We start from the raw sequence: 20,988 nt of genomic DNA, 5'->3' as shown, positions 1-20,988 counted from the left end.
AGTCTAGCATTGATGATCATGGTGATGATCATCCTATTCAGCAACAGGAAGAATATAATATTGCACGAGATAGGACAAGAAGACAGATAAAATTGCCAGCTAGATACACTGATGACAATTTGACTGCTTATGCATTGTCAATTGCACAAGAGGTAAATGATGATGTTGAACCTGCCAGCTATAGTGAAGCTGTTTCTTGTGTTGATTCTGCTAAGTGGCTAGTGGCTATGAATGAAGAAATTGAAAGTCTTAACAAGAACAACACTTGGAATTTGACAAAGCTCCCCAAAGGCAAACGACCTCTAAGGTGTAAATGGATCTATAAGAAGAAAGATGGCATTCCAGGGGTTGAAGATCCTAGATGCAAGGCGCGATTAGTCGTTAAAGGCTTTTATCAAAAGGAAGGTATTGACTTTAATGAGATTTTCTCACCTGTTGTTCGTCATACTTCCATTCGTATTTTGCTTGCTTTTGTTGCTCTGTTTGATTTAGAATTAGAGCAACTTGATGTAAAGACAGCTTTTCTACATGGAGAGCTGGAAGAAGAAATTTATATGGATCAGCCTGAGGGATTTGTTGTTCCTAGTAAGGAGCATCTTGTTTGTCAATTAAAGAAATCTTTATATGGCCTCAAGCAAGCACCCAGACAATGGTATAAAAAATTTGATTCCTTTATGATTGGGCAAGGTTATTCCAGGAGTAAATATGATGATTGTATTTATTTTCAACAATTTCCTGATGGAACTTTCATATACTTGTTACTTTATGTTGATGATATGTTGATTGCATCACGTGACAAGTCTTTGATCAGCAAATTGAAAGCTCAACTCAATAATGAGTTTGAGATGAAGGAATTAGGTGCAGCTAAGAAAATTCTTGGCATGGAGATTCATAGAGATCGACAAGTTGGTAAATTATTCTTATCTCAACAAAAATATATTGAGAGATTACTTGACAGATTTAATATGAATAATTGTAAACCTGTTTCTACTCCACTTGCTGCACATTTCAAGTTATCTTCAGACCTTTGCCCACAAACAAAAGAAGAGATGGAGCGTATGTCACACGTTCCATATGCTAGTGCAGTTGGCAGTTTAATGTATGCTATGGTGTGCACTAGACCTGATTTAGCATATGCTGTTAGCATGGTGAGCCGATACATGCATAATCCTGGAAAGGATCACTGGAGTGCTGTAAAATGGATTTTTCGGTATCTTAAAGGTACTAGTAATATTGGCTTGGTGTTTGACAGAAACAAAGCTACAACTAATAATGTTGCAGGTTTTGTTGATTCGGATTATGGTGGTGATCTTGATAGAAGAAGATCTCTTTCTGGCTACATTTTTACTCTCTGTAATTCTGCTATCAGTTGGAAAGCTTCACTTCAATCTATTGCAGCATTATCTACAACAGAAGCAGAATATGTTTCAGCAACAGAGGGTGTGAAAGAGGCTCTCTGGATCCGAGGTTTGGTCAAAGAACTTGGTCTCACACAAGATGTTCTTACTGTATTTTGTGATAGTCAGAGTGCCATTCATTTGACTAAGAATAGTCGTTACCACGACAAGACCAAACACATAGATGTTAAACATCACTTTATCCGAGATATTGTTACTATTGGTGAAGTTCTACTACAAAAGGTACATACATCTGAGAATCCAGCAGATATGCTTACTAAGCCACTTCCGAATGCCAAGTTTCAGCATTGTTTGGGCTTGGTTGGTCTCTACAACAAATGATTGCCCCTCTGGGGCTTTATCTGGCGATGAGCAACTTATTAAATTTGAGCCAAGGTGGAGATTGTAAAGTTATGGCACAAATTTCTTCCATATTTCCTGTTTTAAGGAAAACACGTTTCCTTGATTTTAGGCCATGATTCTATGCATGGTTTCCTCTTTTTTGCTCCTTGTTTTGTTCCAGGTTTCCTTATTCTGGGTGCATACGCTTCTTCTCAATGCCTATATAAGGCATCAAGCATTTGGAGCAAATTGCAATTGATTCAGCAATCTACACACTTGAGAAAAATCATACATAGAGAGGAAAGATTCAAGAGAGTATTTTTAGTCTATATTTGAGAGATTATCTTTGTTCTCATGATATTAGAGAACTTTTTGTACTCTCCTATTTCTACATAGTGGAATTATCTTGCTCTTGATCGCCCGTGGTTTTTTCTCCGTCTTTGGAGTTTCCACGTAAACTTGGTGTGTATTTATTTTTCTTGTCTCTCTACTTACTTCTCTCTATCTCTAATTAACTTGATCCGGTGCTTCCGCATTCCGCTCATTCTTTCTGATACCCAACAAAAACAATTGCAAATAACCTTTTCATGGTTTAGTAAGGATGTCTCGCAAAATTACACGAGTTAACACGGACAAAATTTGTATGCGAAAATCTTGTGATGATTTAGGGTAAATAACTTAGAACTGTTTAATTTAAACTTATTAACTAAATAGAGGTGGCGATTTCTTGTAGCTTCTAAAGTTATCTGGTTTCTGCTATTATCTTATATAAGTGTGGAAATTTAGTTTGTCTACATACAAAGTGTGCTAGGACAACTAGTTTAGTCTGATAGAGGATTTATGTTTGATATAGATGTTTATTGTGTGCCCACGACTTTGGTTTATTCAATACGAGTAACAACATATTAGAAATGGGAATCAAGTACGATAATGCATGATATATGTAATGACCCACCCTAGGTCGTCACATCTAGAATTAACTAAAGATAAATAATATATATTAAAAAAATAGAATAAGGGCCAACTACACTAGAGTGTAAATATACATAACATATAAAATTGTTTTCAAAATATATAACATATTTTTATAATAAAGTCATTATCCTCAGTAAGGTTATACAGTAATACAAAAAGGTAATATAATTACAACGTCATGAAGACATCAAAATAAGACACCCTAGGTGCTGGTCAAGCTCTAAACCTAGCTACTTCTCAAAGCAGCTATCCAAAAGACTCCTTGCTATCCCAAGGCCTCACACCTGATCTGCTCCCCCACATAGTGAGATCATCACAGTCCATCATGGAAATATAAGGATTAGCACATATAAAACCAATCATAGTACATAATAATAAAATATCATTAAATAGATATTTATCCACAGTATTTATCCAGACCAACAAGACATTTCCAAGCTAAATATAGACCAATCCATAATATAATGTATACACATTCATGCCAATGCATACATATTTTATGATAATAAAGAATCCATAACCAATGTATACAATTCATACCATATGTATACATATTTCACATCCAAAACAAAGTCACACCACTGTTTAATCCATGATGTAACCAACACATCCAAACCAAATGTTGGCCTCAACACATCCAAACCAAGTTTTGATACGGTGAAACATGTCATCAACCCATGTCTCACGCCTAACCTCTCATGGAAAATATATAGTTGGATTACGTCGTCACGTAACCCTGGTGATCGTGGCCACTTCATCCATCGGTATGACTCAGCCTGGACCCATACCGGTAGCAAATAGAATACTTAGAGGAGTACTTCAGAATCCACCTAACATCTAAAGTGGTTTATTATATAACTTTGAAAAAGTTCCATATTGGAATCCTCACCATGGGACTCCTAATTCCATATTTTTCCAAAGATTATATCCTGATCTCACCAAGAGATCTAATCCATACCATAACCTTACTCTTCTAAGTTCTATTAGCTTTCCAAACCACACACATATAGCATATTCCATAATTACATACAAACTTTTCCATAACCAAGCCAAATCATTCAATATAATAACATAAATAATTAAACACCTAAAACAACCATTAACTTAAACACATGACAATCTTCATATAAACAAAATAGCATATTAAAAATTATACTACCCCTATCATGCTCATACATACTAGATTAAGTCTTATAAGTACTACCCTTACTTGGATAAACAGGAATCGAAACTAGGCCAGAACCTCCTCCTCTCTTTCTTAAACAGGAACCAAAACTAGGGTAGAACCTCCTTCTCTGGATTTCTCTTCCTCTCTCTCCTCTTTTCTTTCCCCTCCTCTTTCTTTCTTTCTCTCTCTCTCCTCTTTCTCTCTCTAAGATCTCCTCTTCTCCAATTCTCCATTTTCCAACCCCAACCCGCTATTTATAGAAGTCTGCCTCATCTACCCGGAACAGCCCGTTCCGAAAGCGGAACGCCCGTTCTGGGCACGAAAAATCTACGCAAATTTTTGAACTAGAACAGCCCGTTCCGAAACCAAAACGGCCCGTTCTGGGACTCATCCAGAACGGCCCGTTTTCATTCCAGAACGGCCCGTTCCAAAACCAGAACGGCCCGTTCTCCTTTTGGAACGGCCTGTTCTCGGCCCGTTCTTAACCTAAAAAATTTAGTGTCTTTTTATTGCTTGGAACAGCCCGTTCCAATTTTGAAACAGCCCGTTCCAAGTTACCCATTTACCCCCAAACTTTAATAAAATTGCGAAAATGCCATTAATAAATAATAATAAAAAAATGGGTATTACAATTCTCCCCAACAACAAAAATTTTCATCCTCAAAAATTCACTTACTTAAAAAGAGATATGGGTATTGATCCTTCATCCTATCCTCCAACTCCCAAGTGGCTTCATTAATAACCTCATCCCAAATAACCTTCACCATATTGATAGATTTACCCCGCAATTGTTTAACTTTCTTATCTGCCACTGAAACTGGCTGTTTCTCAAAAGTTAAATTCTCCTTAACTTGCATTGCCTCTAATTCCAAGCCATGACTCGGATTGTGAATATACTTCCTCAGTTGTGAAACATGGAACACATCATGCAAATTAGACAGGAATGGAGGTAATGCAATCTGATATGCCACTGGTCCAATCCTCTTGAGAATTTGATACGGCCCAATAAACTTAGAATTCAACTTCTTAGCTTTGATAGCTCTTCCCACACCTGTGGTAGGAGTTACCTTCAAAAACACATGTTCTCCCTCTGAAAACTCCAAAGGTTTCCTCCTTTTGTCTGCATAAGACTTTTGCCGACTCTGAGCAGTCTTCATTCTTTCCTGAATTTGTTTCACCTTTTCAATAGTCTGTAAAATGATCTCTGGCCCCACCATCATTGATTCTCCCTCTTTAAACCAACACAAAGGTGTTTGACACTTCTTCCTATACAGAGCCTCAAATGGTGTCATTCCTATACTTGCATGAAAACTGTTATTATAAGTGAACTCGACCAAAGGTAACATTTCTTCCCAACTCCCTAGATGATCCAAAATACAAGCCCTCAACAAGTCCTCCAAAGATTGGATAGTCCTCTCAGACTTCCCATCAGTTTGTGGGTGATAAGCAGAACTGAGTCTCAACTTAGTCCCTAACGCCTGATGCAAACTCTGCCAAAATCGAGAAGTAAAACGAGGATCCCTATCAGAGATGATACTGGAGGGCACACCATGTAATCTAACTATCTCCTTAATATACAACTGAGTTAACTTTTCCAAGGACCACTTTATATTCACTAGAAGAAAATGAGCACACTTAGTTAATCTATCCACGATCACCCAAATAGAATCACAATTCTTAGCAGACCTTGGTAATCCAACAACTTTAAAATCCAAAGTTATACTATCCCATTTCCATTCTGGTACTTCCATCATTTGTAACAAACCTCTTGGTTTTTGATGTTCCACTTTAGCTTTCTGACACACTATGCAAGATGCAACATACTCGGCTACCTCCCTCTTCATACCATTCCACCAAAACATTTTCTTCAAATCTTGATACATTTTTGTCATACCCGGATGTACACTCAACTTGCTCTTATGACCTTCCTCAAGTATCAATTTCTTCAACTCTTTATCTTGTGGAATACAAACTCTACCCTTGTACCTCAAAACTCCATCCATATCTTGTTCAAATCCTTCAGCTTTCTCAGAACTCAACAACTCTCTAACCTTATTCAATCCAGTATCCTGAACTTGTCTTTGTTTCACCATCTCTAAGAAATCACTAGTAATGGTAGTCATACCACAACTAATAAAATCTGGGGCAATTACAACATTAAGATTCATATCCCTGAATTTCTCTACCAACTCCATCTCTTTAACTATCATGTAAGACATATGAAGAGATTTTCTACTCAAAGCATCTGCCACCACATTCGCTTTACCTAGATGGTACATTAACTAAAAGTCATAATCTTTCAAAAACTCAATCCACCTCCTTTGCCTCATATTTAACTCTTTCTGATCAAACAAGTATTTCAGACTCTTATGATCATTGAACACATCAAACTTTGCTCCACAGAGATAATGCCTCCAAATCTTCAAAGCAAAAACCACCGCAGCCAACTCTAGATCATGCGTAGGATAATTCCGTTCATGAGTCTTTAACTACCTAGATGCATAGGCCACAACCTGTCTATCTTGCATAAGAGCACATCCTAAACCTTGATAAGATGCATCACAATAAACCTCAAAAGATTTATTAGGATCTGGCAGAATCAACACTGGAGACGACGTCAATTTTTCCTTTAACTCTTAAAAACTCCTTTCACACTCCTCCGTCCATATAAAAGCATGATCCTTCCTGGTCAGCTGTGTCAAAGGCATAACTATTCTAGAAAATCCTTCTATGAATCTTCTATAATAGCTAGCCAATCCCACAAAACTTCTAACTTCAGTAACTAATTTTGGATGCTCTCACCTCAAAATCGCTTCCACCTTAGTAGGATCAACTGCAATTCCTTGTGCAGAAATCACATGACCCAAGAACTTAACTTCAGATAGCCAAAACTCACATTTTGACAACTTTACAAATAACTGTTTCTCCTTCAATACCTGCAAAACTATCCTCAAATGTTCTTTATGTTCTTCCATAGATCTAGAATAAACCAGAATATCATCAATGAACACCACCACAAACTTATCCAGAAAGGGTCTGAAAATCCTGTTCATATAATCCATGAAAACAGTTGGAGCATTCGTCACTCCAAAAGGCATGACAACATACTCATAATGGCCATACCGAGTCCTGAAAGCAGTCTTTGGTATGTCCTCCTCCTTTACCCGAATCTGGTGATACCCAGACCTCAAATCAATCTTGGAGAAAATAGAAGCTCCCCTCAACAGATCCATCAAATCATCTATTCTTGGCAATAGATACTTATTCTTGATTGTCAATTTATTTAACTGCCTGTAATCCACACATAACCTCAAACCACCATCCTTCTTTTTTACCAATAACACTGGTGCTCCCCACGGAGATACACTAGGTCTGATCATTTGCTTCTCCAAAAGCTTTTCAACCTGCTTCTTCAATCCAGACAACTCCACTGGTGCCATTCTATAAGGAGAAATAGACACTGGTCCCACCCCTGGTATAAGATCAATACTAAACTCCAACTCTCGCTTTGGTGGTAACCCCGGAACATCATCCGAAAAAACCTCTGGGAAATCTCTGACAACATCGATACTATTTAACAACTTTTCATTCTCTACACTGATAAAAGATAGGATCATAAACCCAAGAGCTCCACCCTTCAACAACCCATCCACCTGTCCACTAAAAATAAATCTCTCCTGTTCAACAGTAGGAAAGATTAATCTCTTCTCTGAACAATCTATCAAAATCCTATTGGCAGAAAGCCAATCCATCCCTAAAATTATATCCAAATCAGATAAAGGTAAACAAAACAAATTCACTTTATAACAATGCCCTTCCACCTCCACTGGACATCTTAAACAAACCTCAGAAGTCAAAACAGAACCTGAAGCTGGAGTAGAAACAACTAGATCCACACACAAGGAACTCACAACCAAATTTAACCTTGTCACACATTCATAAGAAATAAAAGAATGTGATGCACCAGAATCAAATAGAATAAAAATATCATTACCATCAGCTTTGCCCTTTCCCTTTACCAGCTCAGATGACGTTTCAGCTTCAGCACCTGTCAAAGCAAAAACACAACCTGTTGCAGTAGGCCGATCCATTTTCTGGTTCTCTCTAGCAGAAGTATTTCTGACATTGCAATCTTTAGCCATGTGACCCACCTTACCACATTTAAAACACGTATAGCTCTTTGTAGGACAGTCCCTCATCATATGTGGGCCTCCACATGTGTAACATCTAATACTCTGAACAGCTCCTGTAGTAGTAGTCCCCATTGGTTTCTTATTAGCATTTCCAATTTGAAACTGAGATGGTCTCTTTTGAGGATGTTTCCCCCTCCCAAGTCCAGATGATCCCTCTGTACCCTTTGTCACTCTATTTCCTCCTTCAAATCTCTCAACTATTTTTGCTTTTTCAACTAGAACTGGGAACTCCACAATCCCCATAGAAACAATAGTCTTCTTCAGCTCGTACCTTAAACCGTCACTGAACTTTCTGCATCTCCATGCTTCAGAGATAGCTTGAGAATAGTATCTAGCCAAGTGTTCAAACTTGACCACATACTCTTGTAGTGACATATTTCCTTGCTGTAGTCTCAAAAACTTAGCTTCCTTAGCATAACAACGTCATGAAGACATCAAAATAAGACACCCTAGGTGCTGGTCAAGCTCTAAACCTAGCTACTTCTCAAAGCAGCTATCCAAAAGACTCCTTGCTATCCCAAGGCCTCACACCTGATCTGCTCCCCCACATAGTGATATCATCACAGTCCATCATGGAAATATAAGGATTAGCACATATAAAACCAATCATAGTACATTATAATAAAATATCATTAAACAGATATTTATCCACAATATTTATCCAGACCAACAAGTCATTTCGAAGCTAAATATAGACCAATCCAAAATATAATGTATACACATCCATGCCAATGCATACATATTTTATGATAATAAAGAATCCATAACCAATGTATACAATCCATACCATATGTATACATATTCCACATCCAAAACAAAGTCACACCACTGTATAATCCATGATGTAACCAACACATCCAAATCAAATGTTGGCCTCAACACATCCAAACCAAGTGTTGATACAGTGAAACATGTCATCAACCCATGTCTCATGCCTAACCTCTCATGGAAAATATACAGTTGAATTACGTCGTTACGTAACCCTGGTGATCGTGGCCACCTCATCCATCGGTATGACTCGGCCTGGACCCATACCGGTAGCAAATAGAATACTTAGAGGAGTACTTCAGAATCCACCTAACATCTGAAGTGGTTTATTATATAACCTTTGGAAAAGTTCCATATTGAAATCCTCACCATGGGACTCCTAATTCCATATTTTTCCAAAGATTATATCCTGATCTCACCAAGAGATCTAATCCATACCATAACCTTACTCCTCTAAGTTCTATTAGCTTTCCAAACCACACACATATAGCATATTCCATAATTACATACAAACTTTTCCATAACCATGCCAAATCATTCAATATAATAACATAAATAATTAAACACCTAAAACAACCATTAACTTAAACACATGACAATCTTCATATAAACAAAATAGCATATTAAAAATTATACTACCCCTATCATGCTCATACATACTAGATTAAGTCTTATAAGTACTACCCTTACTTGGATAAACAGGAATCGAAACTAGGGCAGAACCTCCTCCTCTCTTTCTTAAACAGGAACCAAAACTAGGGTAGAACCTCCTTCTCTGGATTTCTCTTCCTCTCTCTCCTCTTTTCTTTCCCCTCCTCTTTCTTTCTTTCTCTCTCTCTCCTCTTTCTCTCTCTAAGATCTCCTCTTCTCCAACTCTCCATTTTCCAACCCCCAACCCCCTATTTATAGAAGTCTGCCTCATCTACCCGGAACGGCCCGTTCTGAAAGCGGAACGCCCGTTCTGGGCACGAAAAATCTACGCAAATTTTTGAACTGGAATGGCCCGTTCCGAAACCAGAACGGCCCGTTCTGGGACTCATCCAGAACGGCTCGTTTTCATTCTGGAACGTCCCGTTCCAAAACCAGAACGGCCCGTTCTCCTTTTGGAACGACCAGTTCTCGGCCCGTTCTCAACTTAAAAAATTCAGTGTTTTTTTATTGCTTGGAACGGCACGTTCCAATTTTGGAATAGCCCGTTCCAAGTTACCCATTTACCCCCAAACTTTAATAAAATTGTGAAATGTCATTAATAAATAATAATAAAAAAAATGGGTATTACAATATATATGGATATGACACACTATAATAAATGTTACATATAGTGACATACAAAAAGTGTCACTATAAGTATAATATATGTAGATATATATATCTATTTGGCATATAACTACACACAATTTTAGTGTTGATTTTGAATAAGATTTAACAACATATTTTGTATGTCACTATAGCTTATATCCATACTTTTTAATAATATACCAACATATATTATATTTATTGTATAGGTAAAAATAGCTTTTAGTGACACTTATTGTGTCACTATAAAATGTGTCATTATGTGCCAATTTTCTTATAGTGACAATAGCTAGTTTGATGTTTGAATCACTTTTTACCAAGTCTCACTTAATAGGGATGTTTTTGTTGTAAAAATGGCAAGGAGAATGATATGATAATTATTGGTGTTGAGTATGGGGGTGGAGGAGTGCTCTCTTTATGTGGGGAAAAGTTGTTGGTAGATTTGTTAAATGCCATGGTGTGTTGTATGGAGTCTAGCATATATAGTAGTCTCGCAAGTATATTTTCTGTTTCAGATTTGGTATGGTAGAGGAGTTTTCTTAATCTTTATGGGGGAGAGGATACTATCCAACACTCTTTTGTAATAGTTCATGACTTCTTTGCTGTCAAAAAAAAAATAAAATTGTTAAATGCCTTGTGTAGATGTTTGTTGAATCAATGGCATGGAAAGGGATTTCTCCGACTTTTTTTTAATAGTTAATCAACTTATAATTTTCTGCAGGCTTAGTTGTTGCCATCTAGTTACAAATCCTTATTTTATTTTGGGAAAAAATTGTTCCACTCAAATTGTTTGCATTATCTTGGTAGTTCAATTTGAATATATGTTGCCAACTTGAGTTAACCTAAGTAAGAGATGAGTTTTACCTCAAGTTGTGCGTTGTGTCCTGGTGTTATTTTCTTAAGATGGATCTGGTGTTATTTTCTTAAGATGGATATTGATGACTTATTTTTGTTTTGTCAAGTGGCAAACCTGATCTGGTATTCAATTTATGCATCGCATAATTATTTTGGGGTCTTTCCTAGTAAATACAAAATTTAGTAGGAGGAAAATCAAGGAGAATTTTGGAATTCTATTGTCAAATCCCAGGAACTTTAAGCAGTTGACATTTTACTTTTGGACATGCATGCTATCAGGGATCAACGTGTACGTAGGAAGTTTAATTATAAGGATCTTTTATAGAGAATTTCTACGGTACCCTCTGTAAAAGAAGGGTACCGGTACTGTCGATGACGTGTCGATGATGTGTGATTCAAATCACTTATAATTTTATAATTATTTATAATTTAATATCCACGTCAATTATAATGAAATTCACGTTTTTAAATATTTTTTCGGAGTGTTTGCTTCGTGTTTCTTCCTCTTTTTTTTTTCGAAATGTTTGCTTCGTGTTTCTTCCTCTCAGCGGTAATGGTCCCCAATAGGGTTATCACAGGGCTTGGGAGGGGAACCAGTGAGGAGCAAGATGCGGGGTTTACCTCTCACGAAATTAGGGTATTCGGGGTTTTGGAGGAGCCAAGCCTTGCGTTCTTCGTCCCAATTGCGGATCTTGGGGCCTAGGCTGTAGGTCACGTTAGGGTTCAAGGGGGCTTGCTCGTCGGGGTCGTTGGGGTCGGCGTCAGAGCAGATCTCGGCCAGGATGCGGTTGGTCTCCTCCACGAGATTCTGGTTGACGGCGTCGGCGTCGGAGGAGCCGAGGTTGACGTCGATGGTGCCGCGGAGGACGAGGATTTCGTCAGAGACAAAAGTAACCTTGGAGGAGTCATGGTCGACGGTGGAGAGGAGGGAATAGTGGAGGGCGGAGGAGGAGGGGAGGGAGGAGTGGTAAATGGCTGTGGCGAGGGAGTTCAAGAAGTAGGGAGAGGGGTTGAGGCGGAGGGGAGGGGAGGGGAGTGGGAGACGGAGGGGAGAGGGAGAGGTGGGAGACGGAGGGAGGGGAGAGGAGATCGTATAATTATAAAAATATTAATAAAAACTTAAAAATAAATAATGTAAAAATTTAAATATAAAAGAATTTTTATTTAAAAGGTTGACATGACATTTGACATGGTATTTAGATGATGTGTACATATACACATTAGCTACAGTACCAAAACCCCTCATTTTTCAGGGATACAGTAGCAAGTCCCTCTTTTATATTTCTTCTCTTTTATATTTTTTTATCAATATCGAGAAGATGACGAAATAAGGCGGTTCCCTTCTAATCAGATATCATATGACTACACATAATTTTTTTTCCGTTGCAAATTCATGTGATTGATTGATTAGAAGTTACATATAAACAAACAAAGCTGCATGACACTACCTACAGCCTATAGTCACGGTGGTCACCCAGTCTTCCTCATCCGAAAGAAAGTATTCTTTTGGATAATAAATTCATATAGTAATTTACATAGTATTGTATTTTGAGACTATTTTTATTTATTATATTTATTAATGATAAAGGGAAGTAAAAAAATAATATCGTACAATAAAAAAATAGATACAAAAATATATTATCATAAAATTATTATATACTATATTATTACACATGTATTGTTACTCTATTTAAAATAAGCTAATAAACTATTCAACCTATTCTCCTTTTTCTCTTTCTTCTCCGCCTCCGTCCATCTAATCTTATAAAATGTTCTTTTACATAAGCGGATTGTTGTTTATATATTATATGAAGTGCGACAAAGCTATTTTCTATCTAATAACTAAAGATTATGGTTTATATAATTATTTGGTCGACTTGTATTGTTTCTCTAACATGCACCATGACGACAACGGCCAGCTTGTTAGTAATAATATCCCAATCAATGTAGTTAAAGATTCATTAGTTAATAGGAGTGCTAGTGTTGTGGATGATGCATAACAGTAGTATTCTACTATATAGTTTAATATAAGCTTCAAAGACAAAACTCACAAATACAGGCTTACGTACAGTCATGATCTCTCTCTCTCTTGTTTTATATGGCTACAGTTGGAAGAGAAAAATAATATATAAAGGCAAAGGTAAAACTTAATAGAGACCTACAATTGCAGCTACATTATATATCGAAGGTGGTAAGTTTCTACCCTATGCATTAATTCCAATTCATGCTTGGAAGTTGAAACTGCTGTTGCCTCAATACACCAGTACCAACAGGGCCAAGAAGCGCGTTTGGATGAAACGTTGTGTTCTGTGGGAGGTGGCTAAGCAGAGAAACGAAGGAACTGTTTTCCTCAACAGTGTTGAGATCACAATGGAATCGCCTGAGCCTGCTTGAAGAGGATGACCCAGTGTCATTCCAAAACTCATGTGCTCGTTTCACAGGGAAGTTTCCCTTTGCATCAGAAACATGTTGCTGCATGCTCTGGTCAACTCCTAAGATTCCATCGAAGAAGTTATCATCGTTTTGATCTAGTGCCAGCTGGTGTCCATAACTTGCGCTTCTCGAAGATGTGGGGTTGGAGTTCTGAGGAGTATTGTTATTAGCCATCGACAAAGTTGACATCATTGGTAGCATAGTACTCTCCGTAGAAGCTTCCTTATTCTGCTCTATCATCGAAGGTAACCTTGGCAGGATGGTACTGTTACTTTTCTTGTATATTCGGCACAACACCCAATCGTCAAGCTATCAAACAAAATTATCAATTTTAAATAGAAATTCAACAGCAAAATTTATTAAAAAATAATTACAAAATTGTAAGAAAAGTTTATTAAGTAATAAGAATAGAGATTAGGAATACTTATAATTTTGAATAAATTTCGGTGCATAATAAAAAAAAAATGTATGAATCAATTTAGTTTTGCTAAAAGGAATTGAACAAGCAAAAATAATTAATATATAGAAAGAGTTAGAGGATATATATATATGAGTGATATAGATGGCATGCATACTCTCAAGGAAGTCTTCTTGTTGCTATGTGCATGATCTGAAGGCAGGAGAGAAGATGGGTTTGAGGAATTGCCAAGAAGCCTGTACTCGTGCATGATCCAACTGGTTTTGACCCCTTTTGGAGGCTTTCCGCCATAGAAAACAAGGGCTTTCTTAACACCAACTTTGTGATGACCATTAGATGTAAGTATGGGCTTGTCAGTTCCGGTGGCTTTCCAATACCCAGAAGAAGCAGCCCTGTTAGGCCTTGCCCCATTCGGGTATTTCCTATCCCTTGGGCTGAAAAAGTACCATTCTTGTTCACCAAACGTTGCTTTACCTAAAAACATAGAAAAACGTACACCAAAATAAAATATTGACGATGTAAACAATTAATGATGGAAAGAGGAAAAGAAAAGGTGGTTAAGTACTTGGCAGTTCCCATGGGTCGAACTTGTAGAGATCAACGTCAGCGATGATGGCAACAGGAAGAGGAACGGAGTTTGCTTTTCTCTTGAGGTAGTGAACCACTAGTTCCTCATCTGTGGGGTGGAACCGAAACCCTGGAGGGAGCTGTGGGTGCTGCTGAGACTCAGACCCTGAAGATGAATCCATGATATGATGATCACAAATTAAGCATACAAATATATAGCTTTATTCTTTTGATTCTCTTATTTGCTTTGCTTTGTTACGAGGGAATGAATGAGAACATGAGAGAAGTGGCATGAGGAGGAATATTTGGGCCTTGTGAGATTTTGAGAGAATAGGGGTTTGGTGAGATAAATGTGCCAAACGGGTGCGCGTGATTTGTGACACGTGGGAACCGAGGGTGGACGGTTCAACACGTGTACAAGGGAGAATGAGGATGGTTCTGTGTGGAGGGAGTTTGGAACTGCCAATACACTTATGCTGTCATGCTTTTCTTATGCAGACAAAGCCCAAGCCACCCATGGCCCACACTGCTCACACAATCAAACACACTCCCCAACCAAAATTCATGAGAGAGATGTCACGTGCGCACGTGCTCTTCTACTTTCATTACTACATCGTAATGTCACTGCCTACGCGCGCCGTCTTCATTTGTTCATCTAATCTTTGGTGTGGTGGGGTTCTGATTTCGCCATAAAATGAATGGCTAGTCTCTCGAGGGTGTTTAAGATAATCTTCCTTCCATCACTATCAATATTATTCTTTAACACCATATATTTATAGGAAATTTCTTCAACTTTTTTAATAATTAATAGATAATTAAAATATAATTATATTTTAAGTGTATAAATAAATATTAATTATTAAAATTTGGTTTACTGTTACTTAATGAAGAAATTAATGTGGGCGCCATAAAACCCTCGTATTTTTATACAAGTACGAACTGTATGATGTCAACATGTTCTTTGGTGCCTTTCGTTGTCGGTGTTTGGTTTATCCGATATATCTGCAGAAACACTAGGATTATTTATTATTTACAGCGTGTGTGCGTAAATAAGAGATAATGCCATGATAGCGACCATGTAAAATTTATTTCCACGGACAAATTTTGAGCACAAACCCACAAATTTTTAATATGTTGATCTAATTAACAAATAATGAGAACAGTCTGATCCAAACCTAAAACGAATTCAAGCTCATCTAATTTTTGCGTAGCCTGATCGATAACTCACTTGCATCACAAAAAATACATAGTTTTCTTATCGGAGATCTGCGGTAGAGATGATCTATCAAGTAAGATCGGTGAGCCTCTTTCACTGGTACGTGTTGTGCTCCAAGATGGGGGTGGTACCTGCAAAAGAGATTCCGATACCAAAGTTAGAGTTTGTATGAGTATGAGTCTTGTATAAGTAATGCACGTACCTTAGTGTGAATTAGGGTTGCGTTGGGCTTTGAGCCTGAGATCAGTTACAATCTGATTAAGTGACGAGCTGACGTCACACAGCACCTATCCGAGGTTGTCTTGCGCTGTGATGCCGAGCTGTGAGCTCGGCTTCGCAGTACGGATAGTACACATAGTATTTCCTAACAAGTGTTTGAAAATTACGGGACTATATATATATATATATATATATATATATACAAACATATCTATGAATTTAATGTTAATGGTAATTGTTCTGGCCAAAGAGTGGACTAGGATTTCTTCCTAGGTCAAGCATCCGAGCCAGAGCATTCAAGAGTGTAATCTGCCCTCTCAAGCTCTAGAGTTTTAGGTCTTATACTTTCTTGTTCATGGGCCTCATGGGCCCCGTGAACGCGGAGATTTCTCTAACCATTTTTATTTAAAAGATATTTGGTAATTAAAGGCGGGATTTTGTCCTTGACATCAGATAACTTCTGTGTGGGAAGGTCAGGTCGGATTCTGACTGAGTAACCCATATAGAGAGGGCAGGTTAGATTGAGACTGATCGAACCCATACAGAGAGGTCTGATCGGATTGTAACCAAGCGAACCCATGAAGAGAAATCAAATCAAACTTTGATCGAGTTGACCCCTATAGAGGGGTCGGCTCGGATTATGATCGACCTGTCCCATGTAGAGAGGTTAGGGTCGGCTCGGATTATGACCGACTTGTCCCATGTAGAGAGGTTAGGTCAGAATCTAACCGGGACAACACACTTGCCTTCCAGCCTTGAGCCTGTAAGGCGAGAGGGCTTAGTTGACCAAGCATCGGATCAACACCTATGTAGGGAGATCAGACTGGCTTCTAACCGAGTGGACCCATATAGAGAGGTTAGATCAGATTCTAACCGGGACTAGGGATGGCAAATATACCCGTACCCGCGGGTAATACCCGAACCCGTCCCGACTTTGACGGGGAATACTCGGTTTGACCGGGTATGGGTACGGGTACGGGTAAAACCCGATATATTAAATCGGGTACGGGTACGGGTATATACTTACCCGCCACATACCCGTACCCATACCCGTCCCCGTTCCCATTTTTAATTAAATACCCACTTTTAATTAAATTATATTAAAGAATTTTAGTATTTTTTATGTGTAATTATTTATTATAATATGAGATAGAGAAATAATCTAATTATAATTATAATATAATTAAAAAAATAATTTAAAAATATTATATTTTTAAAAAATAATAATAAAATAAAAAATTTGACGGGTACGGGTACGGGTACGGGTATACCAGATACCCGACGGGGACGGGGATAGGGATGAAAATCACATACCCGACGGGTACGGATACGGGGACGGGTATGGGCTTGGCTCGCGGGGACGGGGACGGGTATCATGAAACCCGTACCCGCCCCGCCCCGTTGCCATCCCTAACTAGGACGGTACACTTGTCTTCCAGTCCTGAGCTTGTAAGGCGAGAGGACTTAGTTGACCATGCATCGGATCAACACGTATGTAGGGAGATTAGACCGACTTCTAATCAAGTAGACCCATATAGAGAGGTTAGATCGGATTCTAACCGGGACGGTACAATAATATATTCACTTAAAAATGTAAAATAATTTTATACTATCAGCCAATCAAAATTTACACAAATAATAATTAAGTTTTTTGGCTTTTATTTATTTATTTTAAAAATCATTTAAATTGAAATTTTTAATTGTGTATAATATTTACTCCGTATTACCGTTATATAAACTCATCAAAATTTCTACTACTCGGAGAATATTTCATTTCTCTAGACCGTAGTGAAAAAAATTAAATAAAAAAGAAATAGTTTATTCATCATTTAATTTAAAGTAATGATGAATATATTTTATTTTCGCATTTTATACACTTAAAAAGGTCAATATCTTATATTGTAAATCCATAATCTTTAATTTGTTGGTCAGCTCGATCGTGGCCCGTGGGTATAAAATAAGCAATTAAGCACCAATTTCAGTTCATTGTGTGTATATATCATCGACAGAAATTTAATAAACACAAATCCGCAATATAATTTTGATTTACATCAATACATCATGTTTGGATAAAAACGCACATCAATGAATCTTTCTTTTATTCTAATACTATTTGTAATATCCGTACTGCGTAACCGAGTTCCGAACTTGGCACCATAACGCAAGCCGACATCGGACACGCACCGCGTGACATCAGCTCGGTACTTAAGCGAATCATAACTGATCCCCGAGGATCTCGCCCCGGACGAGGTCCGTTATCTAATCATATTACACCTCATCTCAGGCCCAAGGCCCAAAGCAACCCTAATTCACACCTAGGTACGTGCATTACTTATACGAGACTAATACTCACACAAACACTAACTTTAGCATCGGAGTCTCTTTTGCAGGTACTACCCCTATCTTGGAGCACCAACATACCAGTGAAGGAGGCTCACCGATCTTACCTGGCAAATCACCTCCACGGCAGATTTTCGGTAAGAACATTTGGCGCCCACCGTGGGGCCGATCAAGACAGCTCTTATCGGCCACCTGTATGGTTTTCACCAGAAGCCATAGTAGACGCACAACAGACAACGCAAACCACGCAACCACCATGGATAACGAAGCAGCGTTGAGGAGACTAATCGATCAGGTCGAACAGATGCGACAACAGCACGATGCTGACCTGCGCAATATGCGTGCTCAGCACGAAACCGACCTAGCGACGATGAGAATCGCCAATGAAGCGGACCTAGCGGCATTACGCGCCGAGAACGAGCGCATTCGCGCCCAACTCCCTCAACGCCCCTCTTATCACTCTCCTCACGAGAACAACATCCATGAAGACGAGGCACACTCGGCCTCTCAATCCCGGACCGCGACTAGGGCACCGACTTCACGACCCGCCACGCACCGATCTCATGTATCGACGCACAAGTCGGGCCCAGACGCCAGCAGAGCACCCACTCATGCCACAGAAGGCCAAGAAACCTTTCGCCGACATCCTTTTGTGGACGGCATCATGGAGACCCCACTCCCTCGTGGATGGAAACCTCTCCACCTCGACCGCTATGACGGCACGACGGACCCCGATGAGCACATTGACCTGTACACAACCCAGGTAAACCTCTACACTAACAGTGACGCCATCTTGTGTAGGGTTTTTCCGACCTCGCTCAAAGGAGCCGCACTCCACTGGTACACCCAGCTACCCGCCGGATCCATCGACAGTTTCAGCACCCTGGTCCGGCGATTCATGGCACAATACGCCACAAGCCGACCTCATCACACAACCTCGACCGCTTTGGCCAACCTCAGGCAGAATGACGATGAACCTCTACGAACCTTCATGGAACGCTTCTCCAGCATCTCGGTGCGGATTCGGAACTTGAACCCTGAGGTCGCCCTGCACTCCATGCTCATGGCCCTAAAAGCCGGCCACTTCGTCGAAAGCCTATGCCGAAACCCCCCTCGTGATATGGACGAGCTCCGCGCTCGCGCGGCCGGGTACATCCAGACGGAGGAACACTCCGCTTTCCGTGACCATGTTCGCGGAAAAGGTCCAGCAAAGTCAGAACAAGGGCATAAGGACAAAATAAAAGTCAACAACGACAGCCAGTTCAAGAAGTCAACTAGGGAAAACAGAGGAGGGAGATACGACTTCTACACTCCCCTAAACGCACCTAGAGTCCACATCCTGGAGGAAGCCAGCAACAGCAACCTGCTCGCCCTTCCACCACCAGGCCACACCCCCAACAGCGCCGACAAGTCCAAGCATTGCCGGTACCACAGGAACCATGGTCACACCACGGAGGAGTGTCGCACACTCAGGGATCGTATCGAAGAACTCATTCAGGCAGGCCACCTCGGCCAATACGTCCAGTGACAGTAGGGTAACCGAGGCGGCTACAGCGGTCGGGGACGAGGCAGAGGCCGTAATTCGGGAGCTCGCACTGACCCACACCCGGGTCCCCAACAAAATACTAGCGGCGCAGTGCAAGCCGAGATAAGCCAAGAGACAGAGTCGGTTCCCTTACGGGGAGTAATCAACACGATTGCGGGAGGAGGCGTCAGCAGCTCGGCCCGAAGAAGACATCTGCGAAGCATCAACTGCGTCCACTCTACCACCTCGGCCCCGCATCAAATCTCACCGCCGATCTCTTTTTCTGACGAGGACTATGCTGGCGTCAGCCCTAACCAAGATGACCCCATGGTCATCGTCGTAGAAATAGCCAACTGGGAGGTGCAGAAAGCACTCATTGACCAAGGGAGCTCGGCCGACGTCCTGTACTGGCCAACGTTCCTAAAACTAGACGTCCCCCACTCTCTCATACAACCTCAAACTGAGCCCCTAGTCGGCTTCGCAGGAGAGCGAGTTCACACTCGAGGGTACGTGGACTTACTGACAACTTTCGGAACACCATCGGATACAAGGCGGGTCATGGTCCGATACCTCCTCGTGGAAGCCAACACTTCCTACAACATCATTATCGGAAGGCCCACCTTAAACCAACTCGGAGCGGTAGTGTCAACCCCACACCTCACCATGAAGTTCCCAGGCAAGGACGGTAAAATCATCTCCGTCAAGGCTAATCAGAAAACGGCTCGACAATGCTATGCCGAGAGTCTGAAGGTCTCCTCGTCCAGCAAGCAAAGCAAGGAGGATCCGCCCACCGCAGCTTCTTAAGTTTCATTTCTTTTTTCAGTATTGAACAAAGTTGTGCACTCTTTTCCCGCCCCAGTCTTTGACTGTGAGGGTTTTTAACGAGGCACACAGGCATAATAAATAAAATTACTCACTTTGCTCAATCCATACTCTTATCTTTCTGCTTATATAAAGGACGAAAACGAACCTTAAACGCGCAAATGCAAATTCCGAGGTCGAATACGAACCTCAACACTCCCGCTAAAGGTCGAGTTCGACCCTTAATTAAATAGTCCATCTAAATTCTAAGGTCGAATTCGAACCTCGGTTTATTAAGGTCAAGTCTGAACCTTCATTAAAATCTAAGGTCGAATTCGAACCTCGGTTTATTAAGGTCAAGTCTGAACCTTCATTAAAATCTAAGGTCGAATTCGAACCTCGGTTTACTAAGGTCAAGTCTGAACCTTCACGAAAATCTAAGGTCGAATTCGAACCTCGGTTTATTAAGGTCAAC

At 39.8% G+C, this 20,988-nt stretch overlaps 1 protein-coding gene across 1 annotated transcript; it reads right to left on the bottom strand.

Moving 5' to 3' along the window:
- Positions 1–12,821: 12,821 nt before the first annotated feature.
- On the bottom strand, positions 12,822–14,838 carry LOC109804046 (NAC transcription factor 25). Its single transcript, XM_020365795.3, has 3 exons — positions 14,411–14,838; positions 14,003–14,319; positions 12,822–13,736 (listed from the first exon to the last, which is right to left on the bottom strand). Exons 1-3 carry the CDS (start codon positions 14,592–14,594, stop codon positions 13,206–13,208), a joined length of 1,032 nt encoding a protein of 343 aa, XP_020221384.1. The 5' UTR covers positions 14,595–14,838; the 3' UTR covers positions 12,822–13,205.
- Between the last annotated feature and the right edge of the window lie 6,150 nt (positions 14,839–20,988).

The sequence above is a fragment of the Cajanus cajan genome, chromosome 1 (genome assembly GCF_000230855.2).
Source record: "Cajanus cajan strain Asha chromosome 1, NIPB_CcT2T_4, whole genome shotgun sequence".
NCBI classification, from domain to species: domain Eukaryota; kingdom Viridiplantae; phylum Streptophyta; class Magnoliopsida; order Fabales; family Fabaceae; genus Cajanus; species Cajanus cajan.
This window is presented reverse-complemented; position numbering and strand designations above follow the sequence as displayed.